The 19863-nt window shown below is 42.7% G+C and overlaps 1 protein-coding gene across 1 annotated transcript in view; it reads left to right on the forward strand.

Annotated features, from left to right (window-relative positions):
- Nucleotides 1-209: 209 nt before the first annotated feature.
- The window catches only part of LOC120517847 (probable G-protein coupled receptor 158), a 95942-nt gene continuing 76288 nt past the window's right edge, over nt 210-19863 (forward strand). Inside the window, exon 1 of the mRNA XM_039740349.1 lies at nt 210-1797. Coding sequence (XP_039596283.1) covers nt 740-1797 — 1058 coding nt within the window. The 5' untranslated portion in view covers nt 210-739. The remainder of the gene's footprint in view (nt 1798-19863) is intronic.

Below are 19863 nucleotides of genomic sequence, written 5' to 3' on the forward strand. Positions count from 1 at the left end.
CCAGGAGACGGTATTTCAGCAGGGAGGCGTTTGGAGAGTCGGCGCGCACCTCTCGCAGGCTGCCGCTGCTGCTGATGATGTGACGTCTGCATCCAAAATGAAGAAGAGCAGAAATACGGAGGGCGGGAGGGATCGAGGGAGGAGGGAGGAGGGAGGGTGAGTGAGCGAAGGAGGGAGGGGAAGGAGAGCGAGCGAGCGAGCGAGCAGTAGAGTCGTGCGTTTAACCTGAGGCTGCTAAAACTGCGAGAGCAGGATTTCGCCTCTAGTGAGCTCTGAAGTGTGGCTCCCACCTTTTTTTATCATTCTGTTTTAATGTTCTCTTGATAGCGTTACAAATCCAGTTCTTTCTTCCCTTCTGCATTCTGTCTAATAAACCTAATGGATGCAGAAGGCTAGGCGGAGTGAGCTCAGGATATAACGTCTCTCTTTCAGCCTGATGCTACATTTAAGGCTGTTGGTTGCTACTCAGAATTGCAAAAAATCATTCAAAAACAAAATCAAGAGGCTCACTCTGGCAGCCAGCAGATCAAGGATATTTCTACATTTTTAAAGAGGATCTGGACCAACATGTGGGAGAACCAAATCTCAGAAGATCAAAGCAATAGAGAAATCCAAATGACAGATGCAGCTGCCTGCTGTCACGGCACAGCGTCATGCTTGCACCTTCGCATCCTTGCAGCTTGTGGACAAGATTGGCATCTGAACCCTGCAAGGTGCACCTTGGAAGTGTTCTGAGGAGATGAGCGTCCTCGCCGTAGGTTGTGCAGCAGGTGAAGGGATGAAAGCAGGGACCGTGATGAAGGTTTGTGATGCAGGCTGGGTGGGACAGCAGAAGACACTCATGGAGGTAGTCCTGCTGCACCTAGTTATCTGCGCGTTTATCGAAGGGGCCTCTGGACTTGGGGTTTTGGCATTTGAAAGGGGGTTTTCTACTTTGGCTTCAAGTATATCCACAGGAAATGTAGAGACGGAAGGGCCGCAAGAAATGAACTGGTCAGGCGCTGGTCCAGCAGCCACTTTTTTTGCAAGCATTGCACCCACAAATCAGATTGATAAGGGTACCAGTACAGAAGCAACGGGTTCTACCGGACCAGAACAGTCTGAGCAAGATGCTACAGAGGTGGCAGAATCCTTTTTGTATAGTGGAGACTCTGCACGCCTTTCTTTGTCCAACTGTACCAGAAGACACCACCTGAAGGGAGTGTCGGGCTCCCCTAGTCGTAGCTTGCACCCATTTTTGCGGAGTGCCTTGGATACCCTTACTCATGCTGCCAATTTCCTTAATATGATCTTCCAGACAAATGATATCCGGGAGTCCAGCATCAAGGAGGACATCGAATGGTACCACTCTTTAGTCCGGAGCATAGTAGAAGGGGATCCAAAAATCTTTAGAGCTGTACTATCATTTGACACAGAGCCAACTTCCACGAGGCCCCAGCTGGTTCTCCAGGCCACTAGGGACCCAACTGTCAATGAGATCAAGCTACAGGACCTCTCTTCCTCATGGGATCAGCTGCGCAACCTGAGTGATGGCAGCGACTGGTTCACGGAACTCAAATTCCAAGAAGGCCCTCCACCATCTTCATACCTGCACAAGAGGATTCTTAGCAATGATCTTCGCACCTTGGATACGCCCAAATGGAACCGGGGGGACAGCTACGTGATGGACCGCCAACATGTGCGCTGGTCAAAATCCCCTTTCCTTGAATGCCAAGGAGGCAAATTCTTGCCTAACTGGATGGCCACCATGTCGACGTCTTTCTACGGACTCAAACCTGACCTCAGCCCCGAGTTCAAGTAAGTTCCTGCCTTCCAGTTTGTTTCACATTGGGTCATTTTAAAGGGGCGAGATTACATTGGCCATCAAAATGTGTCGTACTCATGTTTTATTTTTAAATGTACTTTGCTAATTATTAACCTGATCATTTATATGGAGATGGCATTGCTAAAACTAAAAATGTGCTGTTGTCATTGAGGAAAAATATCTAAGATCTTTTAAAATATTACATCTACAGTAAAGGAATCAGGACGGGCGGCTCACCTGAATCCCCCGATTACCCTGATAGTGTGGAAAGAGAGCAGCAAAAAAAAAAAATGAAACAGATCCTTACTTCCAGTTATAATAAAAAGGAAAAACCTGCTTGGCAACTTTTTGTTGGGTCAAACTAAAAGAACCAATTAAACAAAATCTGACAGTTTATTAACATGTCATTCATGGATTGAAAGTTCAATTTGCATATTTTAAATTAATTAAACAAACAGACATACTTTGTGAAATTTGGGGGATCGATGGATAGAAAAGTGCCTTTCTATATATAAGAGATAGATATGACAGGCACAATATAATAGGTTGCTTAACACACACACACGTATATATATATATAAATATAAATATATACAGTATATATAATGTGGAAATTGCATTCCTAAAATTGAAAAAGCATTGTCCTCATTTAGCAAAACTATCTTATATATTTTAAAATATTGCATCTGTAGGAATCATGTCAGTTGGGTGATGAGTTTCATTGTGAAGTCCCCGTTGTTCTCACACACATTACAATATAATATCATGCAACTTATTATTCATATTGCAAAAATACATTAATCATTACATTGCACTAATAGTGTGGAAAGACAACAGTATGTTGTGAAGCAGATTAATACATAAATACAGCTTTTAACATTTGAAACTGACCTTTATTTACAATCATAATTAGAATGTGGCAACTTTGTGGTGGATCAAGCTAAGATGATCATTTAAAAATATGGAAAAATGGGCAAAGCACTGATGCTTTATTAACATGTAAGGCTCTCATTCAAAGTAGGATGAAAGTTGAATATGCATATTCTAAACTAATTAATCAAATAAACACATTTTGGGAAATTGGGGGATAGCTACATGGATGGATACACAGAAAGAAAGGAAACAGATAGATAGATAGATAGATAGATAGATGTGAAAGGCATTATATGATAGATAGATAGATAGATAGATAGATAGAGAGATAGATAGAGAGATAGAGAGATAATGAAAGGCATTATATAATAGATAGATAGATAGATAGAGAGATAGATAGAGAGATAGAGAGATAGATAGATAGATAGATAGATAGATATTGTATGCATGTTCAGATTTCATCCGTTTTCTAAGCGATTGATACCAAAGGCTCTGCTCCACAAATCGGCGGTGAATTCCTTGACAGGAAGGCGTCTCTCGGTTTCACTGGTCCACAATGCACATACAGTATACGTTCATAAACCAGATATCATTTACTGGCCATATTTGAAGGTTGTAAATTTATCACTCTATTAGTGTCCTCCACGCTCCAGACACTTAATTCTCCTTCTAAATGCTTTGCTTTTCTCCCAGCTTTCCATGTCTGCCTATTGCTTGCGTGGCCCACCCTATAATGCCAGAGCCGGAGTTTTTCCAGTGGTTCTGCCTTTCATTTTTGTCTCTAGGCAACACATCAGTGTTGACAGCAGATCTTTGTCGGTCTGATCAGTCAACAATTGATTATTGCTCGACTTGAGGTTCAGTAGCCATAATGTAAAGGGCCTGATTTTATATCTAGGTGTAGTTTTTTTTTTATGAAAATGGGAAAGAAAAATAAAATCCATGGGAAGAAGTTGTTACATAAGGTAGTGACTAAGGCACTGGACTGTAAACCATTTATAAACCCAGTCATTGTGTGCCCTTGAGCATGTCACTTAACTTGGCTAAGCTCCAGCTAAACCAATGAATACAAAAATGTACATCACTAGAGGTGAGAGGCTTTTGTAAATTGCCTTAAGATGGAGATCAATACAGAATTGTGCTACATAAAGTAAAGTGTCTGTGTGCTATGACAAGACTATCCATCCATTTTCTAAACCCGCTTTATCCTGAGCAGGGTCACGGTGCAGTTGGGATCTTTCACAGCAGGCAAAGGGTGCAAGACAGGAACAACACACGGAGAGGACGAAAGTGAATCACAGAGTGAACACACACACAGGCAGGGATACACACATTACACACACACAACACACACATTACACACACACAACACACACATTACACACACATTACACACACACATAACACAGACACACACAGCATAACACACACCCCCACACACACGCACACACACACAGACACACAGACACACACACACACAGACACACAGACACATGTAACACACAGACACACACAACACAAACACACAACACAGACACACAGACACATAACACACACCCCCACACACACAGACACACAGACACACACAACACAAACACACAACACAGACATAACACACACAACACAGACACACAGACACATAACACACAGACACACACAACACAGACACATAGACACATAACACACAGACACACACAACAAAGACACACAACATAGACACACAGACACATAACACACACACACACACAGACATACACATAACACACACACACATAACACACAGACACACAGACACACGTAACACACAGACACACACAACACAAACACACAACACACACATAACACACACAACACAGACACACAGACACATAACACACAGACACACACAACACAGACACATATAACACACAGACACATAACACACAGACACACACAACACAGACACACAACACAAACACACAACACACACATAACACACACATAACACACACAGACACACACACAACACAGACACACACACAACACACACATAACACACACATAACACACACAGACACACACACAACACAGACACACACACAACACACACATAACACACAGACACATAACACACACACAACACAGACACACAGACACACAGATACTCTCGGGCACTGCCAATCCACCTAACCCGCATGTCGTTGGACTGTATACGTAACTAAGTAAGGTGCCCCCTGCCAATCTGTTTAACAGCGGCTGCTGTCTTCTCCCACAGGCTGCAGTTCCCCTAATCAGGCATGTGGTCCTCAGTGGAACATCTGAGTTTATCCATCAACCATTGGCCTTTCAGAATTTAGGGTCCTTGTTTGCAATGTACTCTAAAAAGAGCATCCATTGCAGTTAGAAGACACCACCTGTTTAGGTGCATCTCTTACTTATTTGCTATTATGTAACAAGACCTTCTTGGGTGTTTCTAACACTCACAAAGCCTCAGTAAAGTGTTTATTCATCTCTGCACTGTGACCTTCTAAACGTCGCTATGGAGGGGTCTGAGGTGTCTTCACTGAGACGCATTTCTCTTGATATTCCATATTTAGTGTACGGCCTGTGAATCCTTCATTTTATCATCAGGTCAACACGCCACGCAGTACAGAGATGAATGACATGTCTGCTGATATTTTATAAGTGTTATGAAGACCAACAGAAACCTTGGTTAAGGTCCTGTGACATGAGAGTAAGCAACAGCAACGACATTTATTTTTATAGTGTGTTTTCATACAAATGCTGTTGCTCAAAGTGCTTTACAAGATGAAGAAAGAAAAAAGAAAAACATAAAAATAAGATTAGGCAATGCTAAGTAACAAAGCATAAAGTAACTTCTGAGGGCCAGGAAGACAGAAAAAAACAAACAAAAAAAAAAAAAACTCCAGAGGGCTGGAGAAAATAAAATCTGCAGGGGTTCCAAGGCCACAAGACCACCCGTGTTCCTTCCTCCTTGTCGCTGCATTCAATGCATTCTGTTTCCGAATGAGCATTCGTTGGTCCTCGTCTCTCGCCACAGAGCCCACCCTATGACTAAAGAGAAAATCTAACCTGTTTGATTTGGTTAGGGTGAGTCATGGACTGATTGGAATGAGTAGTTGAGAATATCAGAATAGACAACTGACCTTCATGGCAGAGCACGGCCGAGTGCCTCCGAAACTCTAAGATTATACAAATGAAAGTTAGGACTGAAAATCGCTGGAAAAGTCATCAAATGTGATATGGTCTTAAGGATTTCACTGTTACTCTGTACATGTGACAATAATGACATCTACAAACCTGTTAGTAGGCTGTGATGTTTCAGGTACGGAAGACAGACGTGTCGAGGTGAGGTAGTTATGCTCACTAATCGTGGCGACGGACAGCAGCGTATCATTGCATGCTCATCAGCAGAATTTCTCTGTAAAAAGCTGATGTCCTGTGTCTGAGGAGTGGCGTGGAGGTTCTGGTTAATAATCAAACCGCACACCCAAGATGAACTGCCAGAGAATAGATTGTGAGACATGGACACTATCTAGTGACCTGAGATGAAGACTCGACTCCTTTGGTGTCTCTTCAGAGAGTCCTTGGGCACTGCTGGTTTGACTTTGTGTTGCTCCCAAATGACGCACATGACCTGCACTGTGAGGGAGCGTCAGTTATGGCAGTATGGCCATATGGCGCGATTACCCGAGGGTGATCCGGCTCATTGTTGAGGACCCGAGTGGCTGAACCAGGCCAAGGGGACACCCACGTAACACCAGGCTGCGGCCGGAGGGTGGGACTGGACTGTGTCTGCCTATGCCAACCAGGATCCCGAGCGGTTTCATCGTGTGGTGGGTGCGGCTGTACCAGTGTATGCTCCCCAACTTGACACTCTCTCCTGGCAAGCTGCTGCACTTCCGGTGCCGATATCAAAATGGACCACCTACTGTATTGTGTTTTTGATCAGATCGCTTGAAGACGTGACCAGGCTTACAGTAAACGACATAAGTCACATTATTCAAACATTGTAGTGAATGTCAGGAGCTAAAAAGAAGAAGGGCTTCAAAGTACAGTGGTACCTCGGTATACGTCCACTTTGGAATAAGTCCAACTTGGTATACGACCTTTGTTTGGAATACGACCCGCGTGCTAGAACACCGCGCGCTACCCTTGTTTACCTCTCTCGAGACAAAGCCACGCTGCCCACGAGCGTCAGTACGCCAGTGGCTAGCATTCAGTGAACAATCCGCGCTATAACTCTCTGTGAATTTTCACGTGATTTTGTATTTTTTTGCGTAAATTTGAATTGATTGTTGAAAAGTATGAAGGTGGCATGCGTATCCGGGACTTGACTGCTGCATACTGTATGCCGAGAACGACGGTATCTATGATTGTGAAAAACAAAGACGTTATTAAAAAGTAAAGTGAGGTTAAATTTTCATTTATTTCATCTAATTGCTTTTGTATTTATGTATTTTAGTATTAAGCAGTGTTTAAATTATTTTATACAACCCCATCAATGTATAATGTGCCAATTACAATAGGATTTTTTTTTCATGGGAATGGATTAATCATTTTCCCTTTATTTCTGATGGGAAAAACTTATTTGGTATACGTCATGTTTGGTATAAGTTAAAGGATCTGGAACGGAGTAAGGACGTATACCGAGGTACCACTGTAAATGTTTCAAGTTACATCCACAATTACGAAGGTAAGATTCTGGACATATTAAAAACTTGTGCCTACTATGAACTTACATGAACAAATCTTATAACATTAGGCTTCAATTTCAATAATTAATCATTAAACTTTAGTCAGGGACAGCCTGGTGAATATGTATGTAAGCTTCATTCATAAAAACATGAGTCTGCTGGACATCGTGCCTTGTACAAAAGCGAACATCTGTCTAAGTCAGCAAAATGGGGAATGCCAAACCCCTGCCTCATTGTAAGGCCTCAGTTTGGAGGATCTCCTCTCTGAGAGACGCGTTTCCATCAAGCACTATATCGACAACTGCTGGATCCTCCTTCTCTTCCTCACCCGGTGTGTCATCCTCCGTTGCTCGCTTTCTCCTCTCCCATGTGCATGAGGAACGGAGAAACTGTTCCACTGAAACAACGCAGAAACCGCTCACTTCTTCAACAGTCGCCACCCTGTCACAGACCTTGACTGGTGAAAATCCTCGTTTTTTAAAATGCTGGGCCACACACTCGGGTAGGGGAACTAACCGTAAAGGCCTCTCTCCAGATCACGACGATCCATTTAGATCGGCTTTCAGCATCGGAGAGAAATTTAGGAAAACTTAGTACCATGTTGTACTTACCTGAAGCTGGACATAAAGGTCCAGAACAACGTTCAGCTGTAGAGCTATCTGTACGCTGAAACGTAAACTTCTTTTTCTCAGACATTCTCACCACTAAAGACAACTCATAAATGCAGTATGGACAACGGAAGTGACTGAGCTGGCTGAGATTTCACTGAAAGTCCAGCAGCACTCCTGGGTATATAAAGCCATGGATCAGTATGACAATGCCACGTTCACAAGCTATCGGAGTTTATTAGTCCTTTCCACTTGAGTACGTTTACGTGAATTTCCAGTTGGGCTATTCAGGGAAACGTGAGGTCGCTGTTAATGCGCTTTGAGAATTTGAGAACAAACTGTATTTCTTTTTCATGAAAACAGAGAGCAAACTAACCATTTTAAAAGTGTATCAAGTTGCCACAATGAAAACTTAGGGGGGCTTTTGTTTTTCTGCGTTGTGCCACTCGTGCAGTTTCGGACTCGGAGACTCACATTTACGGTCTGTCCGTTAGCACTTGAAAGCAGCAGACCTCGTCCAGGAGGCACAGTCATATAATGAGTTTGTTTCTTTTACTTTTCCTGTCTTCTCTACGGTTGTTGGGTACATTTCGTTCATGGATTCTGGGGCTTTGAACCTCGAGGAATTTCAGTTTCACATAGGTTAAAAAGTTGAAGTTTAGATACGTCTTATTGCGAAACCGTTTTGTTTGTTTATTGGGTGCCGGGTTTTGGTTGAGTTAGCATCAGTCGTTGCCATGGTGATCCTTCCCAACAGCCCCCCGGGAGAGAGTGATGCGTGAAATCATCTGGGGCTCCAGCGTAACGGTCAACTCATTTTACCAACTTCAAGAACTTCCAATGTTAGGATTCTTTGTTTGATTTCACTTTTTTAAATGGCATAAAATTTTTTTGGAGCAAAATATTGTTCGTGGCTTTAGTCTTTGATTTTTGGCTTGGCGTTCTTATTTTTTGACGACTGCTTGCCATCCTTCGCCATTTGCCTCTGCCTGCTTTTTGACCACAGATTCTATATTTTAGACATTTCGCTGTCCCACCTTGAGTCAGTAAACACAGCTCTTTAAAGGTTAATGGGATTCTGACAATCACGTCTACGTGTTCTTTGTGGGTTTGAGGAGAGCACAGGACTGTCTACCAGGTGGCATTTTGTCAGAGGCGATAAAAGAGCAATGGGTTCTATGGCAGCTGCTGTGTACTGAGTGAACTGGGTATGAATGCTCGGTGTTTCGCCAGGCCTAGAGCTCTGCCAAGAGTCTGTCTTGTCACAGTTTGCAGTTGCAACAACATTAAATACACACTTAAAAAAACAAAGTAACTACAATGATTATGTATTGATTATTGATTTATTAGTGTTTCTGAATATAGTGGAGTGGAGGGTGCTTTGTGCACTGTATTGCTTTAATAAAGTCAACTTTTGGACTTTTATCTGGTGTCTGGCGTCTGATCCAAGGGTTCAAAGGAGCAATAGCGCCCCCTATCTGTCACACATAACAGACCTCCACAGCACAAAGTCCAGTTGACAGTGAGAATGTAGAGGAAATGTAGTGGGCAGCATGGAAATGTCCTGGGCTTATGTTCTTAGAATCCTCAGTCTTACAGCCACAGTTTATTCCCTGGCTTATGTTTATTTTCTGCCTTTTTGTATTATTACCGTATATACTCGCGGATAAGTTGGGACTTGATTTTACTGTATAATTTCTGGTATTTTATAATGTTGGTTGTATAAGTCGAAACCTCAAGCTATTGATCCAAGAGATTACGATATGCTAAGACCGACCTGAGAGAGTCACCACGGAGCACACGGCCTTTTGATTCTATGTGGGTGCGGCCATGCGCTGTATCAGCGTGTGCTCTTAACCTCTCTTTCTCACTCTCACTCTCTCTCTCACTCTCTCTCTCTCTCTCTCTCTCTCTCACTCTCTCTCTCACTCTCTCACTCTCACTCTCACTCTCTCACTTTCTCTCTCTCTCACTCTCTCTCTCACTCTCACTCTCTCACTCTCACTCTCTCTCTCACTCTCACTCTCTCTCTCTCTCTCACTGTCTCTCTCTCTCTCTCTCTCACTCTCACACTCTCTCACTATTGTGCCTGAATACCCAAACTATTCCGAAGTGACGCTTGCACTGATTTGTGTTTTTTGTATCTCATCCCTTCGTACACCTTTATCGTAACAGCATCCCTTATCTACGATGGAGCGTTCGATCAGAAGATAATATGAAGCTGGTTTTAAATGAAATTTCGTTTAAAGTAGCGAAAGAAATTGGTAACTGTGCTGCTGCAACAAAATTTGATGTGTCTGAGAAACTGATGGGAGATTGGAGGGGCAAAAAGATGTAAATAAAAATTGTAGTATTTTTGAACGGGCATGCAAGTCGGGGTCTGATTTTCTGATTGATTTTCTGGGTTTCAAGGCCCGACTTATACGTGAGCATATACGGTATTATTTTTCATCTATCTTTTCTGTTTGGAGAGGTTAATTTTGTTGTGTGTTACTGGCAACACAAGCATAGGGAAAAGGATTCCAAGAGGACCCACAGACTAGACAAGGTCCTTCACTGGCCCATCTAGCGATAGGCTTGGCCCCCCAACTCCACTGCCAGGCTTTGGCCTGCATAGGCTCAAAATGGGAATCTGGCTTTTAAAGTTCATAAAGTAGTTTAAATGTTCAAAATGCACAAAAATGCCCTTCAAGGGTGAGGGTAAACTGTAACACCTCTGGCTTGAGAGAGAAGGCAAACACTCTTTATAAATAAAAAAGAAAGCCAGGAATTAGACAAACAGGGAAAAGTACAAAATGATCCCAAAAACGAGATGCCTGAAGAGCCAAACCACAGCCAACAAGCCCAGAGACAGTGCTTGGACTGTAACCGGAAAGTTAAGCCACACTTTCAGAGGAACCAAAAACACTAAGCAAAAAGCTAAAAGCTTCTAATAAAAGTTGTTAACACAAAGGGTAAGAGAAGTTCAGCAAACTCTAAATAGTCTTTGGGGATTCATCTGCAAACTCCCTCTTCATAAACGCCATCGAGGTCATGACCTCTGTGACCACACCCATAACAACCAACCAGCACCAAAAACAAAGAAGTCCCAAAATGGCGAGAAAACAAACGGGGAGTATAAATGTTGTAAAGTGAATTTCAAAATGCTAAACAGCAAGCCCACGAAATAAACTAACTAACTGCAAGATATGCCAGGGTGTCTGGAAACATTTAAATACCTTTGAGAAAAGGAAAATGTTAAATAATAAGATGAAGGAAAAAAATAAAGAAGTCACAACACCAAAAATCGGAAACTAAAAACCAAGTGAGAATCCACAATAAACCAGAAAAATATCAATACAATACTTAAAACAATGCTCTTTACTCCAAGAACTTCAATGAACCTCTGTGGGACTGAATCTGCCCCCTAAAATATATAACGGTGGTCCCTCAGTGGATTTCACCCACAGAAAACAAGGAATGTATTCAAACTTATATACACAATATATAAATACTAAATAAAACATGACACTATTACCATAGAGTATATAAAACAAAAAACACGTGGAAAATAAAAATTCAAAAAACACATCAGCAAGAGTAAAACAAAATAAACATGACATAAAGATGAGGCATTCGGTTGTGACTTCAGACCTTGAAATACAAAGAAGGGCAACCTGGAAACTCAAAATCAGGCACTTAAACAGGGCCACACTTCAAAATCCTAAAAGGGAGAGGAGAACCGTAAACGGCTGGCCCAAGTAATACAACAGACTGTGTTCTAATAGTAATAATAATAATAATGTCTCTCTATTATAAAAAAAAAAATCTAGGGAGGAAGACGAGGGAGACGAGACGTGATCTTCTCAGAAGACACTTAATGTCCTGCGAGACATAAGGACAGCTGCTGTACAGGCTTTTTAATGATCAACGCGCAGCGTGACAGGCAGCACACGCAGCTCGCCAGCAGCTGATCCGACCGCTTCTCCTCAGCGTGTGTTCAAACCCGTTATACGAGATTTAACCACACCCGGGGCCGGAAATAAAGCACAAAGAGTAGATGACAAAGTAGACCGTCATAAAGAATTCAATAAACGTTGGCACACTACACATGCAGAGCAGGTTAGAGATAATGGAAGTACAAAAATTCCAAAGTCTCAAAATAATTATAGTAAAGATTGCATTAGCACAAACAAATGGAAATTATTACTCAGTGAATTAACAGAACAGCGAAAAGAGATTGAATATATTGTTCGGATTTAAACTTTAAGCTGGAGACTTGTAGATCATCTAATTCGTGTTGCCAGCAAAAATTAAAAGATTCTAAAACGTTGGCGCGGTATGAAGTCCCGTGAGATGGAGACTTTTAACTTGAGATTCTTTCACGTCACGCCCTACTATTTTCAAACAAGACCACAGTGTCAATGCTTTTGGCAGACACACTTCCTGCTCTCTCAGCTCTTATAAATTTTATCAGGACAATAATTTTATACACGGTGGCGCAGTGGTAGCGCTGCTGCCTCGCAGTTAGGAGACCCGGGTTCACTTCCCGGGTCCTCCCTGCGTGGAGTTTGCATGTTCTCCCGTGTCTGCGTGGGTTTCCTCCGGGCTCGGTTTCCTCCCACAATCCAAAGACATGCAGGTTAGGTGGATTGGCGATTCTAAATTGGCCCTAGTGTGTGCTTGGTGTGTGGGTGTGTTTGTGTGTGTCCTGCGGTGGGTTGGCACCCTGCCCAGGATCGGTTCCTGCCTTGTGCCCTGTGTTGGCTGGGATTGGCTCCAGCAGACCCCCATGACCCTGTATTCGGATTCAGCGGGTTAGAAAATGGATGGATGGATGGATAATTTATACGTTCTATGACACGTCAAGGAAAAAGCAAAGAGCATGGAAAAACATTTGAGAAAGTCCTTTTATTTAATAGAGAGAAATAAATCGATATTCACTCACAGGCAATTATACGTTGCGTCGTCACGAAGTAAGTCCAAAACACAGAATCAAAATGCGATCTTGATGAAAAGTTCATTCCAAATGTTGTTTTTACAAAAGTTGTAAAGTAAAAGTGAAAATAATGCATATGTAACAATTCCCATGAAAATAACAATCTCTTTAAACTGAATATCCGGTAAACCAAACCTGGGGGTGGGCGAGCGAAGTGAGCAGGGGGCGGAGCCAACTAGTTTATTTAAAAAAACAAACAAATTGAAAACAGAGAAGATGTTTTGTTTCTGCTTTTTCTTTAATATTTTATTGATTCACTATTGGAGCATCACAAAGAAAAGTTAGACTTAGAGGTCGCATAGTCATTTAGGATACTTTCCATATTAAGGTAACATTAATTTAATGTTTTGGTTTGCAGTGCACAGTGAAATATTTAAGCATTTGTATTTCTAATGTCACAAAGAGACTGCTGAATGGTCCAGTAAATAAGCAGAATGTTTCAAGGTTCACGAAACTGGTTGATGTAAAGTTCTTTCATACGCCTAGTAAGACTTGCTAGTTGGCACGTGTGCAGTTTTCATACCAAAAGAAGAGCCGAATTCAAGAGATATTGAAGAGAGAGCGCGGCTGGGAGCCTGTGCCGATTACAGCGTGTTACTGCACAGGGATATCATGGAGAAAGACTTTGATTTTAAGGGGGTTGTGCTCAATGCTAAAACACCTCATGTTCCCTCTTCAGTATTTATGGAGGAGATCATTAAAGACGCAATGGACAAGATTTTTCTCCTGCCTGACTACTGACTCAAAAAGGTTTTATTAAACTTGTCCTGTCTGCCACAAACACATAGACCTCTGGTCCTGAAATTTAAGGGAAGTGAACACGTGTGCAGCGTGTCCTGTGGGATTATCAATAGAGGCTCCTGTTGATGTAAAATTCATGGAGCTGTTGATACTTCTGTGTTTTAAATAGTTTCTTCTTTAAGTTCTTGTCAAAGTTATAATGTATTTCATTAATTGTGGATGTTCATATACAGCAAGCTGAATATCCTACGATGCGCACCTCAACAAGCTAAGTTTGCTAAGAAGTGAGATCAACCAAACATTGATGTAAGGATGTAAAAGCAACGTTTCCATTTGTTATGCCGTTCTGGAGTTCCCAAGCATGTAAAGTCCTGAATAGTTCCAAAAATGCCCACTAGAGGGGGGAAATTCCATTAAAAAACCCCGGCTAGTAACACAGTGAGCCTTGTAGAATCTTTATGAAATAAAGTGAATGAGTCTTAACAAAGGGCGGCACGGTGGCACAGTGGGTAGCCCTGCTGCCCAGTTAGGAGATCTGGGTTTGCTTCCTGGGTCCTCCCTGCATGGAGTTTGCATGTTCTCCCCGTGTCTGCGTGGGTTTACCCCCACAGTCCACAGACATGCAAGTTAGGTGCATTGGCGATCCTATATTATCTCTAGTATGTGCTTGGTGTGTGGGTGTGTATGTGTCTGTGCCCTGCGGTGGACTAGCACCCTTCCCGGGGTTTATTCCTGCCTTGCGCCCTGTGTTGGCTGGGATTGGCTCCAGCAGACCCCCGTGACCCTGTGTTAGGATGCAGTGGGTTGGATGATGACTGACTGACTGACCCTTAACAAAAATGCCGTGAAATAAAATGAAGCTTCATAATGCAGAAAAGGGCAAATTGCAGAAAAGAGGAATTGCTTGAAAAGGCAAAAGCAATCCAAGGTGAACAAAATCCCAAAATGAAATCCAAGGCACAGGCTCAAAATCCAGGGAATCGCAAAACAATCACAAAGTCAAAAAATCTCACCACACCACAGATGAACCACCAGGAACTGCGGGAAACCCTCGCCTTTACAGGGCTATGGGCAGACCTTGGTGGTGATGGGCAAGTGGATCATTCACAAAACACAAGGCACATAACAAAGGCAATGAAATACAAAGAAAAATGCAAATAAATAACATGAATCAAAAATGAACAAAGAAGACATGAAACAAAGATTTGAACCCCAGCCAGGGGAGGGACCCTGGCTGAAATGTAACAGCACATGAGTGGAAGTTGTGTGTGTTTGAAGAGCTCCTCGTTTGTCGTCATACATTTCTCTGTCTTTGTCATTCTTGTATTCTGTATGATTAGATTAGATAAACTTTATTAACCAAAAAGGGAAATTCAGAATGCATACAACAGCAGAAACTTACAATACAAGGATTCAGACTCACAGGACTGATAATACAGCCGATAAATCAATTAATCAATCAATAAAAACAAACTCAAAGAGTTCATCAGGTGGAAGCACTGACTTTCCTGATAGCAGTGCGCAGAAAAGACCCCCAGAGGCATTTCTTAGCACACTATGGTGGAATGAACCTGTGGTTCAAAGTGCTCCAACAGGGCACCTTCTGGCTGGGGTTCTTCATGATGGCATCCGATTTTGCCACCATTGTCTTTTCTACAACAGCTTCTAGTATGTCCTGGGTTCGCCCTGTGATGGAGCAGGCTTTCCTGATAAGTTTGTTCAGGTATTGTGCTTTGTTTGTGCTTCCCCGGAAGAGCCCAGTGTTGAAACACCACACTGGCTACTATGGACTGGTGGAACATTTCCAGCAGCTTATTGCATACATCTGAAGACCTGAGTCTCTTCTGGAAGTCCAGTCTGCTCTGGCCCTTCCTGTCCAGTGCCTCTGTGTTGTCAGACCAGTCCAGTGAGTTGTTCATGTGGACCCCCAGGTATTTGTAGCTCTGCATGTGTGCATTCTGTATTCTGCACTTGACTCTTCCTGTCCTTCTTCTTCTTCTTCTTATGCGTGGCCTTAGCAATATGCTTCACACTTAGTAGATGTCACCACCATTCCTTTCCTTTCTGCCCTCTTACTGTTTGGAGCAAAGATGCAAACCCCGATAACTTCATGGAGGTTGCTGTGACCACAATATTTTGCTCCACCAGCTCATATAATGTCATAAATTTTCAATCAAGACTACGATGAAGGTTTTAGCCCCAGTGGTTTGCGAGTTATCACATGACAGACAAACACAATACGGTGTTTATTTCATGTTTATTGTGTATTTCTGGGTGTTTTGAAAAGGAGAGAATTCATATTTACGGTTTACTTTGTGCTAAAGACAATCATTAAAATTGTTTGAATAATTTAATTGTGGCACCATTTTGCTTTTTATGGGTGCCGCCATTTTTGACTTAGCTTGTTTACGGTTCTTGGTCACTCCACCATGCAGAACAACCAGAGGTTGCGACCTGCGATGTCACCGTATGGAGGGTATAAAGGTCAGGGTCTATGCACGTTCTATTATCTGAGATTGGACAGAACGCTAGACACTTTGAGACTGTCTGGATTAGTTATAGTCTTCTTGATTTCAAAGACTGTGTCTTTGTCTCGTGATAAAATGCAGACTATGATTATGGTTTTGACTTTGCTTGTTTTGAGACTTATGTTTCATCTCTGGCTCTCGATTTAAAATATATATATATATATATATACTAGGGGGTTCCCCCTGCTTGCTTCGCTCGCCAGTCACTTCGCGTCTCTGCCGCTCACACTGTGAAGAGGGGGCCTGAACGCACCCCAAGGAGACCCCCTCCTAATCGGTGATACAATGGGAAACAAATACAGTTGTTTTTTTTTTCTTACCTCCTCTTTGCTCGATCAGCTGCTGCCGTCGTGCCGTGTGATCTGCATCTCGTGTGGTGCCTGTACAGCAGCTGTCCTACTCTTTGTCTTTTATTTCCAGCTCCAGGCCTGGTTAAATCTCTTGTCACAAAGTCTTGTCTCTCGAGATATTTTTTACTTTATAATTTAAAAATGGAATATCACATTAAAGTTCGATAAATTCTGAAAAGAATGATACCAAACATATATGGTGGGTATTGAAAAGAATCCCCCCCTTTGCAATATTCCCATTTTTTTTGCTTTACAGCCTTAAATGAAAACACACAAACCAATATTTTTTCCAGCTTTACTTACTCAATGCAATCTATAACATTCAAGTGGAAGATATCCCAGCAGAAGAAGAATTTAAAAAAATAAAAAAAAGAAATCCTGAGATAAATAAAGGAAAACACCCCACCAAATTCAATGATGTGTAAGTACCCACCATTTCCATTGCGGTTACTGGCCTCCTCCCACCTGTGATCAGTTGTAATGAGTGGGATTAGTGAAGCTGTTCCTGGTCCATTCATTCCCTTGCTTGGCAGTGCAACTGACAGCAAACAACTGACTATGGGTGGCAGGCCACTTTCAAAAGATCTCAGGGACAGAGTTGTGGACACACATAAGGCAGGAGATGGAGACAAACAAATCTCAAAGGCTTTATCAATCCCAAGGAGCCCAGTAATGTCCATCAAAAAGAAGTGTTTGGTATACTAGGACCCTCCCTGGATCCTCCAAACTGGATGGAAGAGCAAGGAGGAAACTGGTAAGAGAGGCCAATGGCCAGTTACAGGATTTGATGGCACAGAGTGGTCATTAATGGTGTGCATGTGACAACAGTTTGACAAGCGCTCCACAATTGTGGCTTGTTCGGGAGGGTCGCACTTTTCAAGAAAGGCTCGTTTGAGTTGTGCCAGAATGCACCTTGAAGATTCTGACGCCAAGTGGAAAAAGGTCTTCTGGTCAGATGAGACCAAAATCAAACTATTTGGCCTTAACACCACCAATGCAGCTCACCATCCACAGCACACCATACCTACAGTAAAGCATGGAGGTGGCAGCATTCTGTTGTTTTGTCTGCCGCACAGCCTCGTTAGGGTGGAAGGAAAAATGGATGGGGCAAAATATCGTCAAATTCTTGAGGAAAACCTGCTGCCCTCTGCCAAAAAGTTGAAGATGGGCAGGATGTTCACCTTTCAACATGACAACGACCCGAAGCACACAGCAAAACTGACCACAGTGTGGCTGAAGGAGAAACAAGTGAATGTCCTGGTGTGGCCAGTCAGAGCCCAGAACTAAATCACACTGAAAATCTGAGGAATGATCTGAAGATAGCAGACTACCAACGCTCACCATCCAATTTGACCGAACTTGAACAGTTCAACTGTAAAGAAGAGTGGGGCGCAAATATGACTCAGTCTGGGTGTGCATAGCTGATAGAGAAGAATCAACAGACTCGAGGCTGTCATTAAAGCAAAAGGGGTGTCAGGGATGCCAGGGGCCATGACCCGGCCGGGACGTCATGAGGGACCGGATGTGGGTCTGTGCCCACCCTGGATCACGTGGGGGTTGCCTTCCGGGTTACTCTGGGGGCCATGGGTACAGGGCATGGAAACTCCACCCTGTAGGGGCCCGTGGTCACCGCCAGGAGGCGCCCCAATGCCTTGGGGACCTGTTACCCCAGCACTTCCACCACACCAGGAAGTGCTGAAGGGAAGATTTAGGACGGCGCCCGGAGAGCAGCCGGGAGGACAGCCGGCACTTCCGCCATGCTGGGGCGTGGCCAGAAGAGGAATGCCAGGAACACATACTGCTCATCCGGGAACCATATAAAAGGGGCCGCCTCCAATCATTCGAGGCTGGAGTCGGGAGGTCGAAGGACGAAGCTCAGGAGAGCTGTGGAGGCGGCCCGAAGAAAGGCATTGTAGCCAGGATTGTGTGATTGGGGTAATTGTGCACGTGACTGGGGTCTGAGTGACCAATGGACTGGGGTCTTTGTGACCATATCATTTGTAAATATTATAGAATAAGCATGTGGTGGTTTGATAACAACATGTCCGCCTGTCTGTGTCCGGGCCGGGTTCACAGGGGGTTCAACAAAATGACATTGAGATGGGTGGGGGGGTCCTTTATTAATCTCAGTAGGTCTTGTTTTTGATTTTTTATAATTTTTATGAACTGTAGCTATGATATCTTTCACTTGGATGTTATCGGTTGCATTCAGTAAGTAAAGCTGGGAAGAAATATTTTTTGTGTGTGTTTTCATTTAAGGCTGTAAAGCAAAAAATGGGAACATTTCGAATTTCTCTTCTTTACCCACTGTATATGTAGGTTTTAAAATAAGCCCGGTTTAAAGCGTGACAAAAAATGTGACATTAAAAACGTCACTGTTGCACTTTTAGGCTTAGAATTTTGTATATATATATATAGAGAGAGTAGAGTAGATTTATATATTTTCCCTGTAAAGCATTACAAAAGGCAACTAGAAAACTGCCTTAAAGAGTAAACCAAAAAAATTAAAAAAATCCAAAATCCTTAAACCAGAAATCAAAACCCAGAAATAAGAGCAGGTGTTGGTAAACTAGAAAATCAAAAAGGAGAACTTACAATATCCAAGATTCAAGCTAGAGAACCAAACAACACTAGAAAAGTGAATCCCTCAGCAACGGGCTGAGGCCTCTGAGGTTTCTGAGGTCTGATGGCGGCCCTCATAGCAGCTATGTCAGGGGGCCCTCCCCCCCAGGCTCAATATATAACAGACAAGAATTAACATAAAATACATAATGATTAGTCACAAGCTAAAATTAACTGATACAAAAACTAATCGAAGAATTAATCAATACAAACAGAAAGGAAACAATAACATTTTTAGACCATTAACCACAAAAGAATCCATAAAAACGGCAATATACCTGAATAAACAGTGAAGAAACTAAAGCCAGGGACGGGGCACTGCTCAGTCCATGACACTGCAGCTACTGGGATGGGCTCCAGCTCTCCACCTCCATGTATCACAGCAAGGGAGTACATAAAATGAAGATATGAAAAAACTCCAAATGAATACCCATAAGGAACAGCAATTCAGGACAAAAGAAACATCCAATAATATCCCCACCTACTCCATCCTAACGAAAACAAAGGACAACAAGGCGTACATTTTAACACTTAAAATGTAAAACTGATGAGAAAGGCTGCAGAAAACCCCACCCCAAAATCCAGCCCTCACCCCCAATTTTAATGCCCACCTCAGCCCACCCATCAGTACGCGCTGCCTTAGAGGGCTACAGCTGAAAGAA

Source organism: Polypterus senegalus, chromosome 17 (assembly GCF_016835505.1).
Source record: "Polypterus senegalus isolate Bchr_013 chromosome 17, ASM1683550v1, whole genome shotgun sequence".
Classification (NCBI taxonomy): domain Eukaryota; kingdom Metazoa; phylum Chordata; class Cladistia; order Polypteriformes; family Polypteridae; genus Polypterus; species Polypterus senegalus.